Source organism: Oenanthe melanoleuca, chromosome 7 (genome assembly GCF_029582105.1).
Source record: "Oenanthe melanoleuca isolate GR-GAL-2019-014 chromosome 7, OMel1.0, whole genome shotgun sequence".
Lineage (NCBI taxonomy): Eukaryota > Metazoa > Chordata > Aves > Passeriformes > Muscicapidae > Oenanthe > Oenanthe melanoleuca.
This window is the reverse complement of record NC_079341.1, coordinates 13,798,153-13,822,224: the sequence shown is the minus strand read 5'-3', so window position 1 is coordinate 13,822,224 and position 24,072 is coordinate 13,798,153. Positions and strand designations below refer to the sequence as shown.

The 24,072-nt window shown below is 37.0% G+C and overlaps 1 protein-coding gene across 4 annotated transcripts in view; it reads right to left on the bottom strand.

Annotated features, from left to right (window-relative positions):
- Nucleotides 1-24,072, bottom strand: part of PDE1A (phosphodiesterase 1A) — a 143,592-nt gene that overhangs the window by 37,008 nt on the left and 82,512 nt on the right. For all 4 annotated transcript variants that reach the window (XM_056496833.1, XM_056496831.1, XM_056496832.1 and 1 more), the window contains 5 exons: nucleotides 16,803-16,916; nucleotides 6,206-6,388; nucleotides 5,660-5,726; nucleotides 4,610-4,726; nucleotides 2,802-2,942 (listed from right to left, as the gene is read on the bottom strand). In XM_056496833.1, coding sequence (XP_056352808.1) covers nucleotides 2,802-2,942; nucleotides 4,610-4,726; nucleotides 5,660-5,726; nucleotides 6,206-6,388; nucleotides 16,803-16,916 — 622 coding nt within the window. The remainder of the gene's footprint in view (nucleotides 1-2,801; nucleotides 2,943-4,609; nucleotides 4,727-5,659; nucleotides 5,727-6,205; nucleotides 6,389-16,802; nucleotides 16,917-24,072) is intronic.

Below are 24,072 nucleotides of genomic sequence, written 5' to 3'. Positions count from 1 at the left end.
AGCAACTTTTGAAAAATATAATGATTATTTTATTTCTTTAACAGCAGCTCTGAATATGTCTAAATCTTCACCAGAATCTCTCTAGGGGCTTATGGAGAAGAATAAGCTCTGATAAGCCAAATTTTTTTGGCAAATGTGGAAATACAGCTGTTTTTCCAGCTTCCTATAAAAGGTACAAAATATGTTACCTCAACAACAGGAATCACACAAAAGATTTCTTAAACCCCAGCTTTTGGAAACATTTGCTTCAGTATGTGTTTCAGAAATAAACAAGGAAGATAACTCTGCAAGATTCTGAGTCAGTACCAGGTCCTTAAGAGACAATGACAGCACAAAAACCTCAAATTGCAAACCAGACTGCAAAAAAAAAAAAAAAAAAACAACAAAAAAACCCCCAGGAATTTGATCTAGAATTGCATCAGATTTACTCTAATCCAGGTATTTATTAGAAGTACAGCAGAGTTTACAAAAAGCATTACAGTGGACCTGCTCTGAAAACTGCTGGTTTGAGAAGCAAAGTCCAAATAGTTATTGAGTGGGGTGCTGGAGGCTTAACCAGGCAACAGGAAAAAAAACCCAGCAAGTTAAATAGAACATTTTCATGATACTGATGTTTTCTCAAATTGCAAGTGACATTTGGGAGAGAAATACTTTGCAAGCTGCAGAATCACTAGGCCTCTTTCAAACACTGATTTCCATAAATGTTCCTTCTGCCTGGCAAGTACATCTGTTTGAAGGCACTCTTGACTAAGTGGTGTCCTAGTTAGATTTTTTTTCCAAGAACTTCCCAGTATCATAGCACCATAGAATCATAGAATGGTTAGGGTTAGAATGGACCTTAAAATCATCTATTTCCAATCCTCCTGCCACAGGGAGGGAAATACCACAATTGAATATCATAATTTGTCAATTACAACTTGAATTAAACCTGGAATAATTTTATAAAAATATTTTTGTACTGCAACAGTACAAAAATATTAATGAGATTTTGCAACACTAAAGTCTGAACTTTTTTGAAAATAGTTATCCAAATCACATCTAAGGCAGTTAGAAGATTAAGATGCTAATACTGAAATACTCATGCTGGAGAGGCCTTTCTCACACTCATGTGCACACATTGAAATAGCAGATATTCAAATATGAAACAGATTCCTTTAGTCAGGGTTCAGAGATACACAAAGTATCTTTCAAAGTGGCTTAATCAATGACTAAATGTCCCAAAATTACTAGGAAAGCTCTGCAAGTTGGAACTTTGCTCTGGCATCACAAGGAAAATCTGAATGTTACTGGTTTTTTTTGAAGGGCAGAGGGGCACTGATACAATGGGCCAGAGGGATGTTTATGATAAAATAAAAGGATTTTCCTCCTGGTAAATTCCTGATCCAGGTGTATACCTGCAACAAAGACATGGCTCACATCACTTAACTCTTGCAGTTAATCGAATATCTTCAAGTATTTTCTTTAACTAAATTATTATTTTTATAGCTTAATATTGTATACAACAACTTTGGTTTGGACTCCTGTTGGCAAGAGCTGCCTGGCCTCTGCTTCAGTCTGATATGGAAGTGCTTTCTCAAGAAAACTTCTCAATCTGAAAAGGAATCTTGGCTGGTGAAGACTCCAGGCTTTACTTAAGAAGTAATATTAGAGTTAAAATATAGCTTTAAACACTTACAGTCAAAATACTTTTTTCAAAGAGTAGAATAAAAACTTGCAATGCCTGGGGACCTTTCCTTGCCCACCCTGAAGCCAAGGGCATTTTAAGCAAGAAAAGGCTCAACATAAGTGATTGACTGTCATTTATTGTGCATATATAGGAGCAAAAACATCCAGAGTCAGCTCTAAATATTTCTTTTCCAAAGTCTTCTAGAACTGTTTCACAGCTCTACCAACAGAAATTAGGCACCATTTCTTCCCAGCTGTTTCATTTGTTGCTTGTTTTTTGGTTTGTTGGCATTTTTTTTAAACAATTGTATCCACAGTGAAGACAAATTATCAAAAAATCACTGACAATAATGTCCATTTTATTTCAGTTTTGCCTAGCAAGCTGATAGTGAGGAGAATTCCACTGCTGGTATTAAATTTAAGTGTTTAGAAATAAAATATTCTTGCACAGATTCATTTCTATTCTCAAATAATTAATTTAAAATATTGTTTCAAGGCAAATGCAAAGCCTGCCTACCATAGGCACACAGAGTATGCAAGAGCAGTGCTAAAGAAGGATAAAAACTGAAAGAAAAAGCAGTTTCAGAGTTTATGGCCAGGCTGGATGGGGCCTTGAGCAGCCTGGTCCAGAGGAAGGTGATCTTGCCTATGGCAGGGTGGTTGGAACTGAGTGATCTTTAAGGTTCTTTCTAACCTAAGCCAATCCATGATGATATAATTCTAAGCCTCTACTGATTCAGAACATCTTTCAACAGACAGGACCTCTGCAGATACTAAAGTTTCCTTGCCTGATCACACCTCCCATGCTCTGATGTGAAAGTAAAAAATTCTCACCTGCCCACTCCTGCAAATCTATCTCATTAAATATGATATAAAATACCTAAATCCAGGCAATGAAAAGCAAAAAGGATTTAAAGATTATTTTTTTCTTCATCTTTCCCTCTGCATTGAGAGAAGTTCAGCCTGGAAGAACTGTTAAAATGAAATAAAGTTCACAGCCTGAACAGTAGTTCTTGAATCTCTCTCTGCAGAATTTTCAACTGAGCTTTTTCCTTTAGAAAAGAAACATGTACACATTCATTCAAAACAGCAGAGTCTGAGAAAAGAAGTAATTTGAACTTCACAATACTTCTTACCATGATGCCAGTGTGAATCATTATGTAATGCACAGTTTGAGTAACATCAGCTGCATGGATCAAATTGTGATAGGGATTTTTGTATTTGCTGTAACCAACTTCAAGAGCTTCAGCAAAAGAAATAAGATTGGGAACAGGGATCTACAGACAAGAAAACATTAAAACAATTAGTTTTTTCCTGCAACAGCTGCAAAATCAAGCAAGCAATAAATGAATTACAAATAATATACCATGGGATAAAAGAAAAATTTAAGCAAAGGTCTGATATCATACAGGCACCAGTGAGTCTCCACATAATTTCTGTAGATGTTATATGTCTCTACTTACACCATGCACAAGACACTGCAGAGCTATCAAGCAGATGGTTTCCAAGGCATGTCTGTCTGCACCAGGGATGCACAGATTGCATGTACCATACAGGCTGACATAGGAGTCTAACAATAGGATTATCTCCTTTTCTTCACCAGTTTTACCTTGTTTGAGACAAGGTTTGCTTTAACATCCTAGTAGGGCAATGTGTGAAGTACAGGCACTATCTGGTCCCACCCATTTTTGCATTGTGCTGGTTTTGGCAGGGATAGAGTTAATTTCCTTCATAGTAGCTGTAAGGGGTTTGGATTAGTGCTGTAAACAGAGCTGATAACTCCAGGATGTTTTAGTTACCGCTGAGCAGTGACTGCAGAGCCAAGGCCTTGTCTGCTCCCCATCCCACCCAGCACTGGGTAGCCTGGGGTGCACCACGAGTTGGGAAGGGACACAGCCAGGACAGCTGGCCCCGCTGACCAGGGGACAATGCTCCACGTGACCCCATGGGCAGCAGGGCCAGGCTGACCTGGGGGAGCCTGGCTGGGCACGGCTGCCTGGGAGTCCCCAGCAGCTGAGCAGCTGCTCTCATCTGCAGCCTTTCTCCTTGGGCTTTCTCTCTTCAATATCAGCTTTCTACACTATTATATAGAAAATAGTAATATAGAAAATATTATGGAACTCCACCACCATTATTAAACTGTACACAGCTCAACCCACAACTTTTCTCACATTTACGCCTCCAATTCTCTTTCCCCCATCCTTCTGGAGAGAGGAGTGAGCAAGTGAGTGGCTGTGAGGTGCCTTATTTGCTGCCTGAGGATAAACCACTTCACCCATCTCATGAAATTACATATCCCTTATTAATTTTTTCTTTATTTAAAAACCCTGCAACTTGAACAATGGGATTGAGAATGGGCTTAAGCCCACTCTGCCAGTAGCAATGTGTACATTATTTCTGTGCTATAATGGCAGCCCTGGTTCTGACTTCAAGCAAATAAAGCCTGTTGGAAAAAGCTGGGTTGCTAGCTTAAATTCAAAATATTCAAGAAACTTCAGCCTCTCCAAAAGGAACACAGAGTTTTGCAGAAAAGATATGTTGAAACTACAAGAAAACTTTCATTTGGTATTATAACAATAAATGTATCATTTTGATCCATTTTTTATCTCAGCCTTTCAAAGCTGGCTATAAGGACTCGTATTGCAAAACCCTACAAACACCTTGGAAAAGCAAATTTTCCTCTTTACATATCCCTCCAGGTTGTATAGGAGAGGAAGGCTCAGCTGAAGCCCTTGAACAATGGCGATCAACATACCATGATCCAGACCATGAAAAAGGTATTTAGGAGGACTATTGGCATTTTACAATATTGCATTTGCCATATTCTTTGAAATTCTATACTGCATTGTACAATAAAAAAAACTTGAATGCTGGTTTTCTTGTATTTTAAATTTGACACATGTATTATTGCATACACATTTTTTAGTTGTGGTTAGTTCCTGACCTTGAAACGGCTCAGAAGGTCGTATCGGGTTAACAGCTCATACATCATAAATTTCAAACTGTGCTCTCCACTTGCTTCATTAAGGGCAAATACATCAAAAGACCACTTATCAACATCCTGTAGAGGAGAGAAAAGGAAAACAACAAAAAAACAAAACACAACAAAAAAATTACATTTCCATCCATCTGGCAAGTATTTTGAGGGAACAGGGAGAGTTTGGTGGTTTTATTCTTCAACTCTTCAAATTCCTAATACAGATAACACATCAATGGCTACTTCAATATTAATGATGAAAACAATTGTGTCAGTTATGAATAAAATACTTGCAACATGACCAAGGCCACTTTGCATGCTTTGAATCAAAGGTCTTAATCCTTCAAGTGTAACCTTCTCAGTACAAATTGTCTACATAACCTTATGGAACTACTCTGAATACTACCCTTCAAACAGGCTATTATACAATGTCATTGACACTGATGTCATTAAACATAAAGCAATTTGAGAATAATATCATTTTTTCGCTTTCAGGGGAAAAGTTGAGGTACTTCATTCTCAAGAAATACCAGTTTTTAATTGCATTCATAGACATAGGAACTCAGCTTACTATAAAAGATCAACTTTTGGCTGAACTAGAGTAATACCTTAAATTTACAGCAAATACTCTACTTGTTCCATAAGCATCAGCTTCTTTTGTTAGCTCTATCCCAACACTATCTCCTTTTTCTTTCCTAAAAAGGAAGCAAATGCTGCTGTCTGAGACACTGATTACGATACCACTGGGAACTGATAAAACTGTCTCACATTTCTATAAGTATTTCTATATAAATCTCATTCTATTGCCCTAATAGGATCTAAATGAAACCAGAATTAATCAGAATCATTTGTTATTGTTGAATTTTTAACTATTATCTTCTCTGTTCTTTGTGCTCAGATCTGTAGTACTAACTATGACTAGGGTACGTTCAGTAGAAAAATATTCTTTTGACCCTAACAGTCACTAAGCATAAATGCAAATACATCCAAATTCCACAATGATTAAACTTCTTTCACCTTAAATGTGACTATCACTTCTGCTGGATAAGCCAAACCAACCATGCTTGAAGTTTTTCGGTACATCCTAAAAGAACAAATAAAATATTAAGAAATAGCACTTATTTAAAAACATGCCAGAACAATTTCTCTTTTTTTAAATTTTTTCCTTTCAGAGTTTGTGAAATAACATGAATCTATTTAGGGGTATGACCCTAAAGATTTATGTAATTTTTTATGAAGTTATGAGAAGTAATTACTCTTATTACTCTTACTTATGAGAAGTAATTAACATTATTCTTTGTGTCTTTGGTACAATTTAGTGTAGAAGTTACAAAGCCATTGAGTTCATCTCCAGAATTTTCCAAGGCTTAGGAGATTTTACAAATTTAGAGGTTTCATCTGGAATTCTGTTTAGAAAAATGGAGTGGCTGCAGAAATTGCAGCATAAATTCTGGCTCGAAGATTTGCTTCAGGGTCATCCCACATTTACAGGATCTCCAGTGGCAGGCACTGAGGTTAAATGCAGTAACATTACTTGCTGTAACAAGAAAACAAAGTTCTCACCTTTCTACAAAAATCCCAGCCTGTACAGCATGCACAATGCTTCGGAATTTGGGCTTTTCCTCAGGTCTCCTCTTCACTATTCCCATTTCTCTCGTGAATGTAGAAGCTAACCAGTCCCGCACTTCCAGCGGGACCGAATCCGACTGGATGTCAGAGAGCTCATCTTCAGTGTCCAAAAGTTTCCTGCAAAATAATTAATACAAGGTAACCAACAAGGCCTTGGACCTAACAAGAGGAGTAGTGACAGGTGAACAGCTGAAAAACTTGATTTCAGAGGAGCTGAAGTTGACTGTAGGACCAACTCAGCACATCACTAAATGCCTTCTCTGGCAGATGGACTGAGACCAAGGGGAAGCTGTGCACGGCAGATATCTTCTCTCTCTCCCACTGCTCATGTTCCAGAAGGTAAAAGACAATAGAATTCAAGTTATTCAGCTGAAGAAAATATTTTTCCACCAAGTTGTCAGAGCTGTGGTGGATTGAAGTGTAATCAATGAGCTACAAAAGCCCAGGAAGACCTCTAAACCAGTAACTGACAGACATGTCAGCAGGTTACTGCTATAACTGAGAACACCATTGGCCTATTGATCTGTCCCCCATTGTGCAAGAAGTGTTTTGATACTTACATGCAAAAGTAAATGATGCTACATAGCTATGATGTGGTGAACACATTTTCATCATGCTATTCCAGCACAATAAAAGAATTACAGAGAATTAATTCCTTCATTGAAGAGAATTAATTCCTTCTATGTAGAGATCTGTATTCCCATTGAAGGCAGGGTAACAAAGTCATAGCAGTAAAGATATTATCCAAGATTGGATTGCAAGTCAGCTTTCACAGTTATTAGCAGTTCAAAAAGCTAGAAAAGTTATATATAGCTCTTGCAAAATAGAAGAAGTATTAAAAAGAAATTTAGCTTCAACAGAAGTGAATTAGAGGTCACCAGTTTATTTAGAAGAAACATGTAACTAAATATTCTCTTTAAACAGACTCAACACTTCCATTCCACACTTGTATAAATCTTTTTCTTGCAGTTATTTGTCCTTATCACTCAGACTGCTGGGGTTTCCAGGGAACAGATCCCTTATTTAGTTTGATATCAATTTTCCCTTCATTCAGTTATGCAAGAAACCCCAGAGTTAGGATGACCTGAATATATGTAAAGCATGCCCCTCTTTGAAAATATTTTCTTGACAGTAATGCCAATTGAATTGCAGGCTTTATTTGATTACCTAGATCTGTCTGTCTAGTGCTGCCTTTCTGAAACATGGATGAATAAGGAAAGCCAGAGTGTTGTATAGTTCAAAAGAATCTCCATATAAATTTATTGCTATTTGAGGGATTACAGGAAGATGCCTAATAGGAAGCATGTCAGAAGAACCATATAAATTATTGGTGAACAGTGAGCATAGTGTATTTGTGCTCAGTTTCAGCAGTTCATCTGGCTGACAGTAAATTTTGTGAGATTCTTCAACTGGGTTTTAAAAAAAAATTAAATGCACCCCTCATCCTTCCCCAGCTTACTGGAAGAACAGTAGAAACATTCTTATTTTTCAGAGGCATAGAATTATCAGACTAGGAAGGCTCTTTAACATGCAGTACAAGAAGAACAGAATGAACAAGAATTACGGAATTTTCTGACAGTGGGACAACAGCCAAAAAATCAGAAATTTAATTTGGAAGAGCAGGACTTGTGTGGAGGAAAGGATTTGAGGAAATTATCTTGCAAAACTGAATCAAGCCTGAGACTGGCCAAAGGTCAAAGGATATAAATTGGCTTTATTGCCTAAACTAAAATCTATGTTATAGTCCACTTAAATCCGTATTAGTCTAACACTGTTATTAAATATCCCTGGAGAAAACAGTACTTCTATATTTCTGAGGAATATCTGACATTTGATATGTTTTTAGTATATCAAGGAAGAAACCTTAAAATCCCTAAAACAAAATTTTGTAACTATTCCAATTTTTATTCAAATGAGATGCAAATGTTCCTGAAATTAGAGGACCATGGGCATTTGGCTGCCTCAGAGCATGGAGCCAGGATATTCCACATCACCTGTGCAGCAGGAAGCAGAGTTCTACATCAGTTTGCTATAATCAGATGCAGATCTAAATTTGGGATCAAGCCCTGAGCTCTGCAGATATGAGCCACTGGAGTACAAATAGAGACTAGCAAGACACACTGCAGTCTCTCTAATCTTTTTAACCATTCATCTGTAAAGTAGGAGGACTATTCAGTCTGCAAATGACAGTAAGCAGGAGTGACTTCATTAAGACAGAACAGAGAAAGTAGTATTTGAAATAAATGTTCATTTGATCTGTGATTTTCATGAGGCCACTGCTCTCTGATGAGAGATGGCTGAACAATATGCCAGGGAGGAGAAGGAGTTTCAGTGGCTCTGCTTCTAACTTGCAACATAGAATTAATTTGCAAGCACAAGATCTAACAGATCCCTCATCACATAAGATTAATAACTTCTCAAAAAGGATTAGCTTCTTTCAGGTGCCTAATTGAAACAAATTTAAGGAGAAGAAATAAGGGCTAGTCATTCATCTCATTACTATCCATTCTAGCACTCTATGCCTTTAAAAAAAAAAAAAAAAAAAAAAGATGAAGATCAAATAAAATCAAAAGACACTTTCAAAAAAAGGCACACAATCAAACCACTGAACTTCCTGTGAAATATTACAGGAATTTTTGCAAGATTTTGCCATCTAACTTGTAATTTTAAAATGCAAAATGTAATTTTTAAACTGTAATATAATTTTGTGACATTTCAAAATATATAAACTGCCACATAGGTTCAAAAATATTATTGGAAAAATTAATGGATATGTGACTATAGCTATCAAATACAAGGCTGCAGCCTCTGGTTCAGCAAATATTTGGAATGGAGTGACTGCAAGGCCCATAGCCTCATCCTCCAAATCAACCAACTTGAAGATCAGAGATTGTGGGCATTTTAAAGCTTCCACAAACAGTCTTAAGTAAAACTCTGCTGAGATAAATTTCATTCAACCAGGAGTCATGAACTCAAATATCCCAGTTGAATTAAATAAATATATATACCAATACATACCAAGACATACACTTCAATTTTTCTTCCATAAAGAGAAGGAACACCCAAAATGCTAAAAAACAAAGCAACAAAAAGAGCTCTACCAAAATATGCCACAGAAAACACTTTTCTTCTTCAAGACAAAGTCAGAATGCCAGGGTTACATACACTTATTTTGCTCATACATCATTAGCCTGTTAAGTAGATGCAATACGAGGAAGAGATATGCGTGGGAAGGAGAGGGGGAGGCTTGGCTTATTTAATTCTATTCATTCCATGAGTAGAACTTTCATTGACAGTTGTGGGAATAAGTAAAACATGGCCCATGGCATTTCAGCTTAGCAATCAATTAATACTGCAGTCATAGTAACTAATAACCTGATCTTCTTGTTCAGTGCTGTGTTTTTTGCCAAGAATAATTTTTCAAAATTCAAGTAGTGATAATTTCTAGCTCTCTTTTCATTTAATCAGAATTTTAAATATAGTAAGGCACTAGTCAGAAGTATATTTCTTTTCCCTTAGGAATATATCAGATGTACTAGGAGGAGAAGAAAGAAAAGAAAATGAAAAAATTAAAATTAGATAATGGCTATGGGGGAAAAAACATCCATCTTTGTTGATCAGTCATGCTGCCTAACAGAGGTAGTGAAAGATTTCCAGAGAAGAGGTTGAGAAGGGGGTACTAGGTCTTTGCCTAGTCTTAGTGAATTAATCAAGCCCTTAAGAGCGAATTAAAGTCCTCAACTAGGTCCAGACTGCAGAAGAATTTACAGCCTAAATAGTCAGTTCACATTTTTACCAATTATTTAGATCTATCATCTCCCTATCTTCCTGCATAAGCATTAATCAATATATTCAATCAATATTTCCATCCTCTATAGTCCATTACAACTTCCACTTACATCCACTAAAAGGTTCTATTGACTCCCACTAGGGACAAACAAATTGGAAAAAATGAGGGGCATTTTTAGTACATAAAGGTCTTTCCAAAGAAAATGACGACTCTACCAACATGTTGTACTTATAAAATTAGCTCATTCTTAGAAGAATTGTCCTCATATGAAGAAGTATCAATTAATTAAACAGAAAATAATTTGGAAATCGTGCAGCTATTACAACAGAAGAGAAGCATTGCAGAAAGGACCATTGTACTGAAATGATCATTTGTTGATATGTACTGCCTATTCAGAAATGCAGAAGTATACCAAAGGCCAACATCAATCTTAAGGTTTGGCTCAGAGTAGAGCTGTGTGCCCATGTTCCCTTCCCTTCCCTTCCCTTCCCTTCCCTTCCCTTCCCTTCCCTTCCCTTCCCTTCCCTTCCCTTCCCTTCCCTTCCCTTCCCTTCCCTTCCCTTCCCTTCCCTTCCCTTCCCTTCCCTTCCCTTCCCTTCCCTTCCCTTCCCTTCCCTTCCCTTCCCTTCCCTTCCCTTCCCTTCCCTTCCCTTCCCTTCCCTTCCCTTCCCTTCCCTTCCCTTCCCTTCCCTTCCCTTCCCTTCCCTTCCCTTCCCTTCCCTTCCCTTCCCTTCCCTTCCCTTCCCTTCCCTTCCCTTTATCAGGTGCTTTGAAATTATATTTAGGGAATTCTTTAGGGCAGGGACTAATTTAGAGCATGACTTAGAAATAAATTAACAGCAAAAACTGTGAAACAGAAAAATTCAATAACTGTGGAAAAGGGATGCTGAACTGAGAAGCTTTAGTCAGAATTTAATAGATTTTCAGTGACTTTAAATGCATTTTTTATATAACTTGAATGCTCTTGAAAGCTTTCCTCTCAGAAAGAAAACAACAAAAACCAAAAGCAAACCACGTTAGCTTAGTACAAAAGATTTCAAAGGCTTATTTTAAGCTTTTATAAGGGTGGAATATACTGAATTAATCTCAACACAATAAGCTTTTTCTCAATAGCAGCTTTTGCAAAAGTATCAATTGTAGCTTCCCTTAATGGATAAACCATATGATTTACTTCAAATGGTACATTTGTTAGTTCAGGCAAAGTACATTTAACCATGAGTTGGCTATGGAGGGCAGCAATACATGCTCAGCAATCTTGACTGAATATTCAAGGTTAAAATTTAACTTCATGCTTAAATAATTGTCACTTCAAATATCTCCCCAGCTAGGCCAGCTGAGAGAGGAATCACACAGACCATATTTTTTATCTGGCAAATAATCACCAAATAGAGCAGCCCATTCCACCTGTTCTATCCTTGGCATTAGGCAGATTATGTTCTTTAATATTCATAGATTTTTCCCAAAAAAAAAGGTAATTTGAAGGAGAAATATGTTCTAGATCTTTCAAAATAAATTACATCATTGACTGAATGTTCTGCTGTACTGTGAATGAAACATTCACCTTCATTTATAAAGGAACAAATTAATCTGTCTTTTCAGATTGAGAGATTGAGGATAAATGTTTTTTAAAATTTTAAAATATACATACATCTCTTTGATGTAAGAAAATTTAAGTTTCTCAGCTTTGCCCCATCAAAGGCATTTTGCTGGTGTGACCATCTCTGCTGGTACTCCTGAATAGCTACCAGTGTCTGCACTGGCACAATTCCTTCCATAACCAGAGCCTTACAGCCAGTGAAACTCTGTGACTCACAGTCAGCTCCATCTGCTGTGCTACAGGTGAGAACAGTGCCAATGATCCTGCAATGTCAAGGAACAGTTTCCTGCTGTGAGATGCTCAGCAGCAACTTATGAAGTGCTAGCTCAGAGCCTTGCAATGCTGATACTAAAATTACATATTATAGGAAACACAAAAGGTGGGCCCTGCACTGACTTTGGCTTTCATTTAAAATGGAAAGCTCCTAAACATGTATTGATGGCTGGAAGAGAGTGAAAGAAAGCTCAGGGTTACCAAGGAAGTATCATCCCAGTTTATCACTTTCAGAGACACTGATTCCTAGCCTAAGATAGAGCAGCTGCCACAGACCTGGGTTCTGTTGCAGTACTGTAAAAGTTGAAAATACAGGGAACAGCCTTCTCCAGTTTGCAAACACAACCCCAACTCTATACTGAAAGCTGCCCAAGAACAGGCCATACTGACCATTCTTCACCTCAGAATCTCCAGGAGAGTTTCATTCAGTCCTTGGGCTGTTGCTAAGCTCCATGCCCACTTCCACAACTCAGGGCTCTGGGAGCACCAGTATCCAGCCAAGCACTTGCTCCTCTCTGCTTCCTTGGACCTCACGTGGCAAAGATACCCACGGGCAGTTCCTATCACAGACATTCCTGTGCTGTGCTTGAAGGGTACCACAGCCACGGTGAGATGCAATAACTAAACTCTGTCGTGTAATTTAAAATATTTCTTTTTTGCCCAAAATTTGAGAATGTGTTTGTCCCTGTTTAAGCTCCAAAACCACAGCAATATTTGGAGCATTGCTGGAATAGTGCAATGGACATTCAGTTTAGTTCAAGGTGTTTATTACAACAGCAGTCACAAAGTCCAGGTTCAATGACCTCCTTTTTAGCTAACATTACACATATCACACAATGTATACTTTTTTTTTTCCTAAATAAAAGCTTTTTATCAAGAACTGTGTCTGCCATTGTAGTGTCATCGAAATACATTCACTATTTTCAGAGGTCTCATGCAAATATATATTGCTACAATGTCACCCTTAATGACATTTCCTTTTTCTTCAGGAACCTGTATTTGTTATTATGCCTTGTTGAATCAAAGATGCTCAAAAAACCTGCCAGTTATATAATACAGAGCTACTTCATGCATTACAGAAATGCAGTCTCTTCTAGGTCAAAAGTTCTCAAGTAGTTAAAGCCTTATTCAAAGGGCATTATACAGTCTGAAAATAAACAAGAACCTTGTATGGAACTGCAACTGCACAGATAAATATCCTCCTGAAATCAAGTATGTTTTCTAAAATACTAAGGCATTTAAAAATAAAACATAATTGGAATAAGCTATTCTGATTTCATGGAGAATAACATAAAAGTAGTCTCCACAATAAGTATTAATTATTATTATTATTATTATTATTATTAAGCTTTGGAATACATTTTTTTCCTATAATCTTGTAATTTCCATCTAGAATTTATTTGACTTATTTTCTTTTCAGTTAGCTTGAATGAAGAGCTGCATTTACAAGGAATGGAACAGCTGTCATGACTGAATTATCAGGCTGTATTTATTTCCTGTTTGACTCTAAATATCCTTCTTCCATTGCCTTGAGCCAAGTGGCAGGTACTAATGGAGAAAATTCTGCAAGATTTGTCAGAATCATTTATAACATCTCTTGAGTAAGTTTGAACTTCTTCCACAGAGGAAATCTGCTGAGGGGCTGGAACAGTGAGAGTTTCCTGGTTATTTTCAGCTGATGGTGACCCTCTGCTTCAGCTACCAGGGTGTTTGATCTCTTTCATGGAAGGGTTTGGTGCAGCACTGGAAGATGCAGCAGTCTGAAAAGGAGCTTGTTAAACAAGCTTATTGAGTGATTGGGGCCACAGACAATGAAGCTCGTAGGAAAGCAGCATTTACTTGATGCCTGGTGTTTGGGCTTTCCAACTTTCCATCAGCTCAGAACCTTTAATAGAGATATTGACAGTCACTGCGTCAAACCAATTTTTCCTCATTTTGGAAGGTTATCCCTAATGCCAATCCCTGTTCAAAAATAAAATCTGTTGTGTTTTTTCTTTGCTTTTGCCCTAACCCAGCTCCATAGAGTTTTAGAAAGCTCAAGAATGAAAATTAGTTTGTGTAAATAGCTACAAAATATGCTCAGATAAATTGCTATAGTGTGGAGAAATACAAGAGCAGACAAAGTCAGAGAACCTGAAAAAAAATATTTCATCCTCTGCTAAATGGTGTGAATTCTACAGCTATTACAGCTGATTGTTGCACTTTAAATAAAGATTCAATATGCCATCAACATACATTTGAATGTCCTTCTATGTGCACACACAGCTTTATAATATGATACAGGCTTTTCAGGAAACTCAAATAAAGTAATGGTATATGGGGGAAAACACAGGTATCTTCTACTGGAAGAAATTAGAACTGCTCACTGAAAAAGTCCTCAGGCTTATAAAGAGAAAAGTGGTTTTGCCAGAATAATGCCACAGATTTAATTTTTAAGTAGCACAAATGATTTCCTGGAGCTGTGGAACAGACCAGGTTCTTCATTGATCCTTGACTACATTATTGACCATGTTCTGTGAGGTATGTCATACTTAGATCTCTTTATTGACCTTAGTTCTGACTTTTCTTTTTGCTTTTTTCTTCTCTGTGCCTGTGAAGAATTGCAGAAAGTCCTTCTGGTGACTGGTGACTAGGTGAGGGACCACAGTCAGGAGTACTTTATCATCCTATTTCATAGCATATATATTGTAACAGAAAGGTGAGTTAAGAGGATTTTAGTAACAAACTCTCTGTTTATTGCTATGTCTAATCTGTAGAGATTGTTATTCCTGTCTATAGAAATATGTAAAAGATCTTTCCCTCAGCTGATTTTGAGGTCTGTCATCTAGAAAAATGTGGAAGTAGAGAACACCACAAACAGGATTAAATTTTAGATTGCTGGTTGAAGCTGAGGTCTTTCTCTGCTTGGATACTTTAGCAATGGGTCAGTGAATTCATCAGGACAAAATCCAGGGATCAATACTGCACTTAAGACAGAAATGGATATTTTCACATGAGTTGCAGACATTGACTGAAGAGCAATTCATATGTAAGAAACTTACTGAAGTTATCTGAACTTTGTGATGTATAAAATTGCATGTTCAGGCTCAGCAGGAACAGACCCTTTTGCTTATGATCTAAACTATTATTTCAAATATACTGAGTGCAATTAACTCAGTTCCAGCCTCCCATGGAAGTAGATCTGTGCAAGACAAAGATCCTGTATTCTTTGGTGGGAACAAGGACAAATGCAACCACACAAGTTAACTCAGCCTCCATTTGACTCAGTGCTACTCTGCTTTGTTCCTTAAGGATTGGCTTCCCAGGAACTCAAGAGACCTTCTTTGTGTGTTTATATTTTTGAGTGTAGACTTAGACTACAGAATAATGGCCGTGCTATTTAAAACATAATTATCTTTGCAGCTTGCCATGGAAAAGACTCTACTATGAAAGTACCTGTGGCAACTACAGTGTTTCCCAGCCTCACAATAAATTTACAATTTACAATTGTTAATAAATTAAAAATTTTAAAGATTATCATTTACAATTGTTTTTACTGGGGAAGTGTCAAAATTTAAAATAGAACCATACATTACATTGTCCAGCTACCATGCGGAGGGGCAGTCTACATTTCTAGGATAAAATTAAAACAAAGACCACCAGGTTGAAAAAATTCATAATACTGATTCTAAATTTTGTGAGGACTCCATTAGTCCAAGGAAGAAAAATTAAAACCAAAATAAGTGCTGTAAACCAAAAGGAACAATATGGAAGGTCAATAGTGAAGTACAAACCACTGATGTTAAAAAAGTAGAAAAGTATATCTCATTATAGCCTCACTTTTAACTATTACTTATAGCAGAACTTGATTTATATGTGTGTATATATATGTATATATATTAATAAATAAATATTAATAAATACAGATATAGACACAGAAAGATATACATAAAATGTACAGCAAAAACAATGCACCTGTTGCTGCCAGAGCCAATGTATTTTCAGTGGTAGCTGTTCTCTCTGTGCATGAAATGCCTGCTATTTGTCTTGATATTCCCACACAGAGCCAGAAAGCCTGGATTCCTCACGGCAACACTACTATTCATTTCCACAGAAGCTGCCTCAGTTTAGAAGCTAAGTAAATCTCAATTTATTTTCCCAGTCCTGGCACTACTGCTCAGAAAGAGCTGTGAATACTACACCCATTTAATCCCAGTGTTTGGAGGTGTATGGAGGAATAGCCAGTGGTTTGTCTCTGGGGCAGGACTTCAAGCACTGTGTCAGCTACCTGGATTGGCAAGGGGAGGGCACACACCACACAGAGAGTGTTAGGTCCATGAAATAATTTTAAATGTAGAACTGAGACATACACTGCACACTCCAGCAGCAGTGAGGAAGTTTTGGCAGACATCCTTGCAAGACCATTCTGCTTAGGGAAAAACTTAGAAAGGCCAGTGTGCAGAATGAAAACAGAAAGTTAGCCAGCTAATTTCAATACAGTCCATATCTTAAAACTCTTTCAAGAAGCCACATACTTAGAGCTTCTATTTTAATTGGAATTAACCCACATGACTGCCAGTAATACTGCCAACAATAAACAGAAACTAAGCACCAAACATTATGAAATAAATCATAGCTTTTCATTCATTTGTGTGTTTACTGACTAGCTATTCTGACTCATTTCTGTGAGCATTTCTTTCCAGACAACAGTTACATCTGACCTTTGGAATCTTACTTGCTTTAACCTGGTCACTAAAAGACCCACAAGCCACATATGCTTCTTCTGATGTGCACAGACCTTCAGCTCATGTCAGTGAAAATTGCATGCAAAGACCAAACTTCTAAAATAAAATTTGCAACATTTATTCAATTTTTTTCCCCTTCAGACTTACCTGGTTTCATCAATATAAACTGCTTCCAGCACAGATGCTGCATATTCAATATTCTTCTTTAAATCAACCACATTAATGTCACCCTTCTCCAGCTGCTTTACCAAGCATCTTAATCTGTGGAAAAAAAAAAAAAAAGAAAAAAAAGAAAAAAGAAATAAAAACATCAGTGGGATAATTCTATCAAATTTAGTGACTTCATTTTCTAATTGAAACATTGGAATCAACACAACAATGTAGAGGCAAGGACCATCACTCCATCTCTTGTCTTGTTTTAAGAAAATCTGACTTTAGAATGCACTTAAAAGTGACTGGTTTTGTGTTTTTATAGCTTGCTAAATTCGTAAGGTGTACTAAAAAATGGCTTATACATTTCAGAAAGTCAGAGAGGACATTTTAACCATCATCAAAGTAATTTCCTATTCATTTGTGACATTACTCTTATGCCTAAATCTCTAATTAAAAAAAACAAAACAAAACAAACAAAAAAAAACCAACAATTTTTGTGTGTTGTCTTACTATAATTTTTACATGCTTAGGTAGGTAATTATAATTTTTATAACCACTGTTTCACTTGAATGTCTTTAATTTTTATTTAGGCTTCCAGTGTGTTTTTGCTGCAGAATTTGTATTCTTATTAGTGTGAGCTAATATGGAAGTCTGTTGTGTCAGTGCTTATAGTAAATTCACCATTATACCAGAGGAAAGGCAGTGCCTGTGGCAGTAGAAAAATCCAAATATTCCCAAGTGTGCTTTAAACTTTAAGTTTTGAGAACTTGGCTCTGCAGTACAAACATGGATACGCCCAAAGGTGATTTTGTAATGCATCTACTCATGTCTCTGCAGCAATACACTTCCACAGATAAACTCCCTGAATACTAGATTTTTCCTAACCTCTGCTGACAAGAACACTTCTGACACTGCTCAATTTAACCATACAGAGGAGATAAAGCACTGGAGTGAAATGAAATCCTTATCAGTAACAGTGCAGAGGTGTGACTAAATGGATGCTTAAAGTCCAGGTATTTTCCTTCTTTCTGTGCTCTATTTCTGAGTAGAAAGAGTCCACAGTTTTGTATCACGTAAGATAAAGGTTTCTGTAATTAAGGATATATCATTATTGTTACATAACTTTCATAAAATAATCTTTTTTATGTGCAGGAAAAAATGTGAAATGAGCATTTAAATAAAAAGTGCAGCAAAATTGATACAGCATTAAGACAAGTACTTTCAGAAAAAGATCATATTTATGACATGAATGAGCATACACAAAAAGTGCAAATGTTACATGAACTGGAGACTGAGGGGAACCTCACTGCAGACACAGCTTCCTCATGAGGGGAAGAGGAGGGGCAGGCACTGATCTCTGCTCCGTGGTGACAGTGACAGGATCCAAGGGAATGGCCTGAAGATGTGTTAGGGGAGGATTAGGTTGGATATTAGATAAAGATTCTTAAACCAGAGGGTGTTTGGGCACTGGGACAGGCTGTCCAGGGAAATTGTCCCAGCACCAAGCCTGACAGAGTTCAAGAAGTGTTTGGACACTCTCAGGCACAGGCTGTGACTCTTGGGAATGTCCTGTGCAGAGCCAGGAACTGGACTCAACAGCTCTTGTGTGTCCCTTCCAACTCAGCTTATTCTGTGATTGTGATGATAATATATTTCATACATATATACTATATGTTATTTTCACTGGGTGCATGCAATATTGGACCTAATTAAAATATATAAATGACAAAATTAAAGCAATATTTGAAAAAAAAATGCATAAACTTGGAAAGTACTGTTCTACCATAAAACCACTTCCATGTTTTTCTAAATATTTCTTTGGCCTAAGTACAATTATGTTCAAGTGTGTAAGGATAATTTTAGCAAACAGGGTTTTAAGATCAACCTCCTCAGTTCTCTAAAGCCTTAATTCAATTCAAATTAGCCTAGCACTTGCAACAAATAAGGCTCTTAGCAACCATATTTTCTTGGTATTTTACACAGTGCATTGCATATCAATGGAATGGAAAATGTAGTGTTAAAAACTTTTCTCAGAGTGGGCAGATGAAATACTCTGGGAGCTCATCTCCTACACAGAAATAACCATATGCATGGGAGACATTTCCAGCACATAACTTCTTCCATTTCAGAGGTACCTGTAGCCTGAAGAAGGTTATTCATAGACATCCCCCAGAACCCAGCACACACATCTCCTGCTGTGTGCTCCTCAGTACTGCACACACACACACACACACAGCCCTTCCTAAGCACCAGTGCCAAAATGCCCAGGTGGGTCTGGCAGCATCAGTGCCACTACTTGCAAATTGCTGTAGGGTGTTTCTGTCACTTCCACTGTTCCCTCCACATTTGACTGAGCATGTCTCTGAATCACACTTTCCAAAGTGGGAGCATAAATAAATTTGAGAACTTGTTTTCAAATATACAAACATATACAAATATAAATTTGTAATACTGCACAGCAGGGGGCCAGACTCTGGCAGAAAAATAACACTTAAAACAGCTTCAAATCCTACAATTTCCAGTGATTCCACATTATCTGAGGCGAGACAGGTATTTGTCTCTATCAATGACAAGTATTTGGAATAACTTGTATGCTTGTAGGTGGAAATGAGTCCCTGGGGGAGCCTTCAAGCCAACAAGATCTTGCAATATCTTGCTGCATAGGTTACAGTCAACAAATGTAACTGGCCCTGTGGGTAAAGCTGGTAATCCAGGAGGAATGCAGAGAGCAGTAACAGACTGGATAATTTGGAAACACTGCTCAGGCAAATTTAAAATGATTCTGAAGATATTGCAGATTCACAGAAAGACACAAGTGACCTTATCTCATGCACCACTCTTTGTGAAGGTGTCCCCAGGAGTCCTTAGCTGACCCAGTGCAGACCTATCATAGAATCAAGGGATAGTTGGGTTGGGAAGGGACCTCCACCTGGTGAAAGCTCTTGCTCAAGACAGGGCTAACCTCAAAGATAGGCATGACTTCAAAGTTAGATAAAACTGCTCACAGGTATTTCTGCTTAAGCTTTGAATGTGTGGAGATTTCAAAAACTCTTGGGAAAAAACAGTTTAAATGGCCAATCAGCCTCATGGTGCATCATGTTTTCATGATATGTGACTGGAAAGTCCTTTGTGCCCAAACTTTGCTGTACAGATTTATAAGACTAAGCAACAAGTGTTAACACACCCATAGCCTCCACAAGGCAAAGAAACTTGTGAAAAGGTAATTAAAAATAATTACTTCTTCAACTGGATTGGAAGGATTTTTATTTGTTTGTTTTCTTTTAATTGTGATAAATTGAAAACGAATGTTAGAAATACTATCTGAAAACCTGAGGTGTTACTTAAAACTGGAAGTGATTGTATAACCCAGCCTGTGAACTGTGCTACTAAGAAATAATAGACAGCAGAAAGAAAAAAAAAGGGAGGAGTTATTTTGTGAAAGAGAAAAAAGGACTATTTGAACTGGTTTAAGATGCAAAGAATACTGCATGCAGAACTAATGTGATCTAAAACTTGAAAAAAAGATTATTTATCTCATAACTGCATTAAAAAGCTAGCAGCCCCAGGTTGTAAGGGAGAAAGAGACATCTGCAAGCAATAAAGGGAGTGGGTGGAGAACCATCTTCTGTCATCTTGGGTAAACATCACTAACAGTGCTGTGGGATTAAATGCTTTTATGGACAGTCCAAATGCACTCTGCTCCCATCTCTCTTCAATAAAATGCCTGTGACATTACTGGGGCCTCACCTCTCTGTGCAGCTGATGCTCCTGTCCAGCTGTGGACAAAATCCCTTGAGGCCCAACCAGCAACACAGGAAAATCAGAGGAAAAAAGGATTTTACTGGGAGACGAAGAAGCATTTCTTGATTAACAATATCAAAATCACAGCTCACTTGTTTCCCACTTCTCCACTAAAATTCTCCCATGTTTGAAGCAAAGTTTTGTTAAATCTACTGTAGCTTTCTGCAGTTATGCCAAATTAATTGAAGATAGATTTTGTGATATTATGATATTTCAAAAAGCCTCCTATGACAAAAAGGAAAAAGAAGAAAAAAAATTTAAGAGTAAGGAGTCAGTGATCAAATATGACTTTTTGCAATGTTCTCATGTGAAAGTCTTCTTTTCTATGGAGCCAAGAAAAGTCCAACGAGAGAAGTATTTTTGGAGATACTGAATAACTAACCACAGGCTGAAGTGCTAACAAAGAAAGGTGCAGGGCTGGCTCTACTTCAGGAGGGAGATTTTAAAATATAGAGGCAGACAAGTTGGACAATTTCAATTTTGGATTAAATTTTTAAACTGCTACTTTTATTACCAAGGTATAATAAATTGTTAGTGATCACTGAGAATAAATCAGTGTTAAAGGCTCAGCTTCAGAGTCTTTAAGAACCAGAAGAGGAAAATTCAGAAGTTAACTTCTGAACCTGAGAAAAAGACCCTCTGCCTACTTTTCCTAAACTGCCTCTATTTGCCACATAATTCTCCCCACCACTGAGCATTGCAGAGAAACAGATTTCTAACTTACACATCTGGGCTTCACTTAAAACTGTTTTGGAAACTTTGAACCAAAAAAAAAAAATCTAAAAAAAAAAAAAATGGCTTTTGCCACAGGTCCTATTAAAGGGGAAGTGAAATAAACTGTAAAAGTAAACTGTAAACTAACCTTGCTTCCTACTGTATTTTGAAATTAGTGAATGTCACTGTTGAAGATGAGCAATGAACACATAGGTAATTCTTTAAAAATAATAAACACATGCTATTGTTAATTAAAGAGAAATAATTATTGATATTATTTTCACAGTGCTGTTAAAAAAATTATCCGTGTTGGTTAGGTTTACTCCAAGCTGTAAATCATTATCATCCCATGAATTAATTGAGAAAAGCCTAGCTGTGACAGTTGTGACAATGTGTGAAAAAGTTTAAGGACAGAAAAAAGATAGTTTTTCTGTAAGCAAGTGTTTCATCTTCTGTTTGGGCTATTTGATATTGAACAATAAAATTAAGTGGATTATTGTAAACTTTATTTAAAAAGTGATTTGACCCTCAAAATTAATGTCACAAAGTAAAAATGGGTTGATACATAATGCAAAATTAAAATTAAAGAGGAGGAGAGTAACAATACCCTGGCAATATGGATAGTTAGTTTAAATACCACTCATTTTTCAAAACTTTGGAGAAGGGGGATGTTTTCCTATAAAAACATCTGTAATTAAAACCACAAACCAGTTTTGCTACCTGTAGTGATTCTTGTAAAAATCAGTTGAATAATCTTCGCCTGTAGAAAGCATCACTCACTCAGGAGTTCCTCAGCTTTCCAAGGCAGAAGTTACATCCTCACTCAAACATGAATGCTTCTAAAAAGGGTCAATATACAAAAATTCCAAACTATGAACAATGAGTAGTTCACCTAATCTATTAAAAACATCTCCATACCACCATCCAACTTGCTTTAGATGCCTGTTTGAGATCCAAGAAAGTATTTGATTAAGGAGGAATCCAAAATGCAAAACCACATCCTGAAAAGTCACAACGAATTCAAAATATCACCATTTCACTTGAATTCTAAAATTCCCTATATGAATTGCCCAAATTCCAATTATTTTTATGTGAATTGGTATAATTGGAATTTTACACATATCTGTTAAGAACACAGATGTATAAAATAAATCATTGCATAAATACGACAATTCCCTCCAATAAATTCAAATAGATGCTGAGGAAACACACACAGCATGGTAGCAAAGACTGAGAAGTGATCCCTTTGGGATGCCACTCCTGTTTCTGTTCCTACCTGCACTTACAAAGTGGCCAATTATTACAACTTCAAAATGGCTAATCTCTACTGCAAGGTATTGTGCATTTTGTCAGGGAAAAACAAGCTGACATGGGAATGATCTGCCCAGCAAGGCAAGGCCAGCAAATCAATGGGGAGACAGGGTTAGAACTGGCAGCCCTTGACACGGGCCCTAAAGTGTGTTTCACTTCCTTGAAATCATAAAAAATGCAGTTCCCAATGCAGTTACTTAATACTTCTTCTACTTAGAGGGGCTCCCAGCAAACCCTTACATGGAGAAACACAAGAAAGATGTATCGTGTTTTCAGTGCTGCAAATGTGTTTTATGAACTTACTTCTCAGTCACTGCTGTGTCTGAGCATATGCACAGGAAGCCTTGTGGTTGCTAAGGGTTTCATGAATCACATGTATTTCATGATTATTTTAAGCATTTAAGTGGTACACGCTGATCTGTAATTATGATTCAGTCATTAGAAAATAAATATTGACCAGGCTGGTAATTCAGACACTTTGATATAACAAAACTTCAATGTCATATTGGAAAATTGAAATAGAAGTTGTGCAGCTATATAGCAACACTGAATTTTACATTTTCTTAATTGCCTTGGTTGTACCAATATTATTTTTATGCAAGATGAAATGGTTTTCCTTCAGACACGCATTCTCTATTAGGCTTCAATTCATTTTATGTTATCCTATGAATTTAATATTTACCACTATAATACTACATAAATATTATCCTTTGTTAAGGTTAAACAAGTGTGTTTAAAAATTTATTCAAAATTCCTACATTTGCTTTAGCACCCAGCTGAAATCACAGAACACCATGGAGTTTTACAAGGTCTCCACCTGAAACCATAAACCAATTCAAGGTCTCGAAAGCATTTTTAAATTTTTGCATAATTCTCAACAAACCTAATAAACAAATTCCAAGTGCCTGATAAGCCATGGTGCCTTGACCTCAATGATACTGCAGGTCTGCTATTTGCAGCACTGTAACTTTTCACCACCCTCCATCATCTTCTCTGGCTACACTGGAGAGAGCCCAGAGGAGGAGGCTCATCTGGGATCCTGTTACTGCTGCTCTTCCCTGCTGTCTCTTACGCCTCCCCAAGTTACTCATCCTTTCCCAAAAGTCACTTCCACCATTAGACTTAATATATGTCATGATCACGAATCCTCACACATTTGAATTTCTCTGACCTTCCTTTGTGCACACCCAAGCTACAGAATGAACTTAGCCAAGCTTTAAGTGTCATTCAAACTTTTCTCTCACTTCTGCTAAAGAGCCATTATTAATAATACCTACTTGGTTCTGCTGTTCAATTCCTTTCTGGGTTGAAGCTTATAAAAAAAACTTCAAATTACTTAGTATGTACAAACATCTTGGCATTTTATCTGTCTATTGTTAGATCCAACAAGCAATCAGTGAATCTCCTTACCCTAAACACTGTAACACTTTCTGTTGTC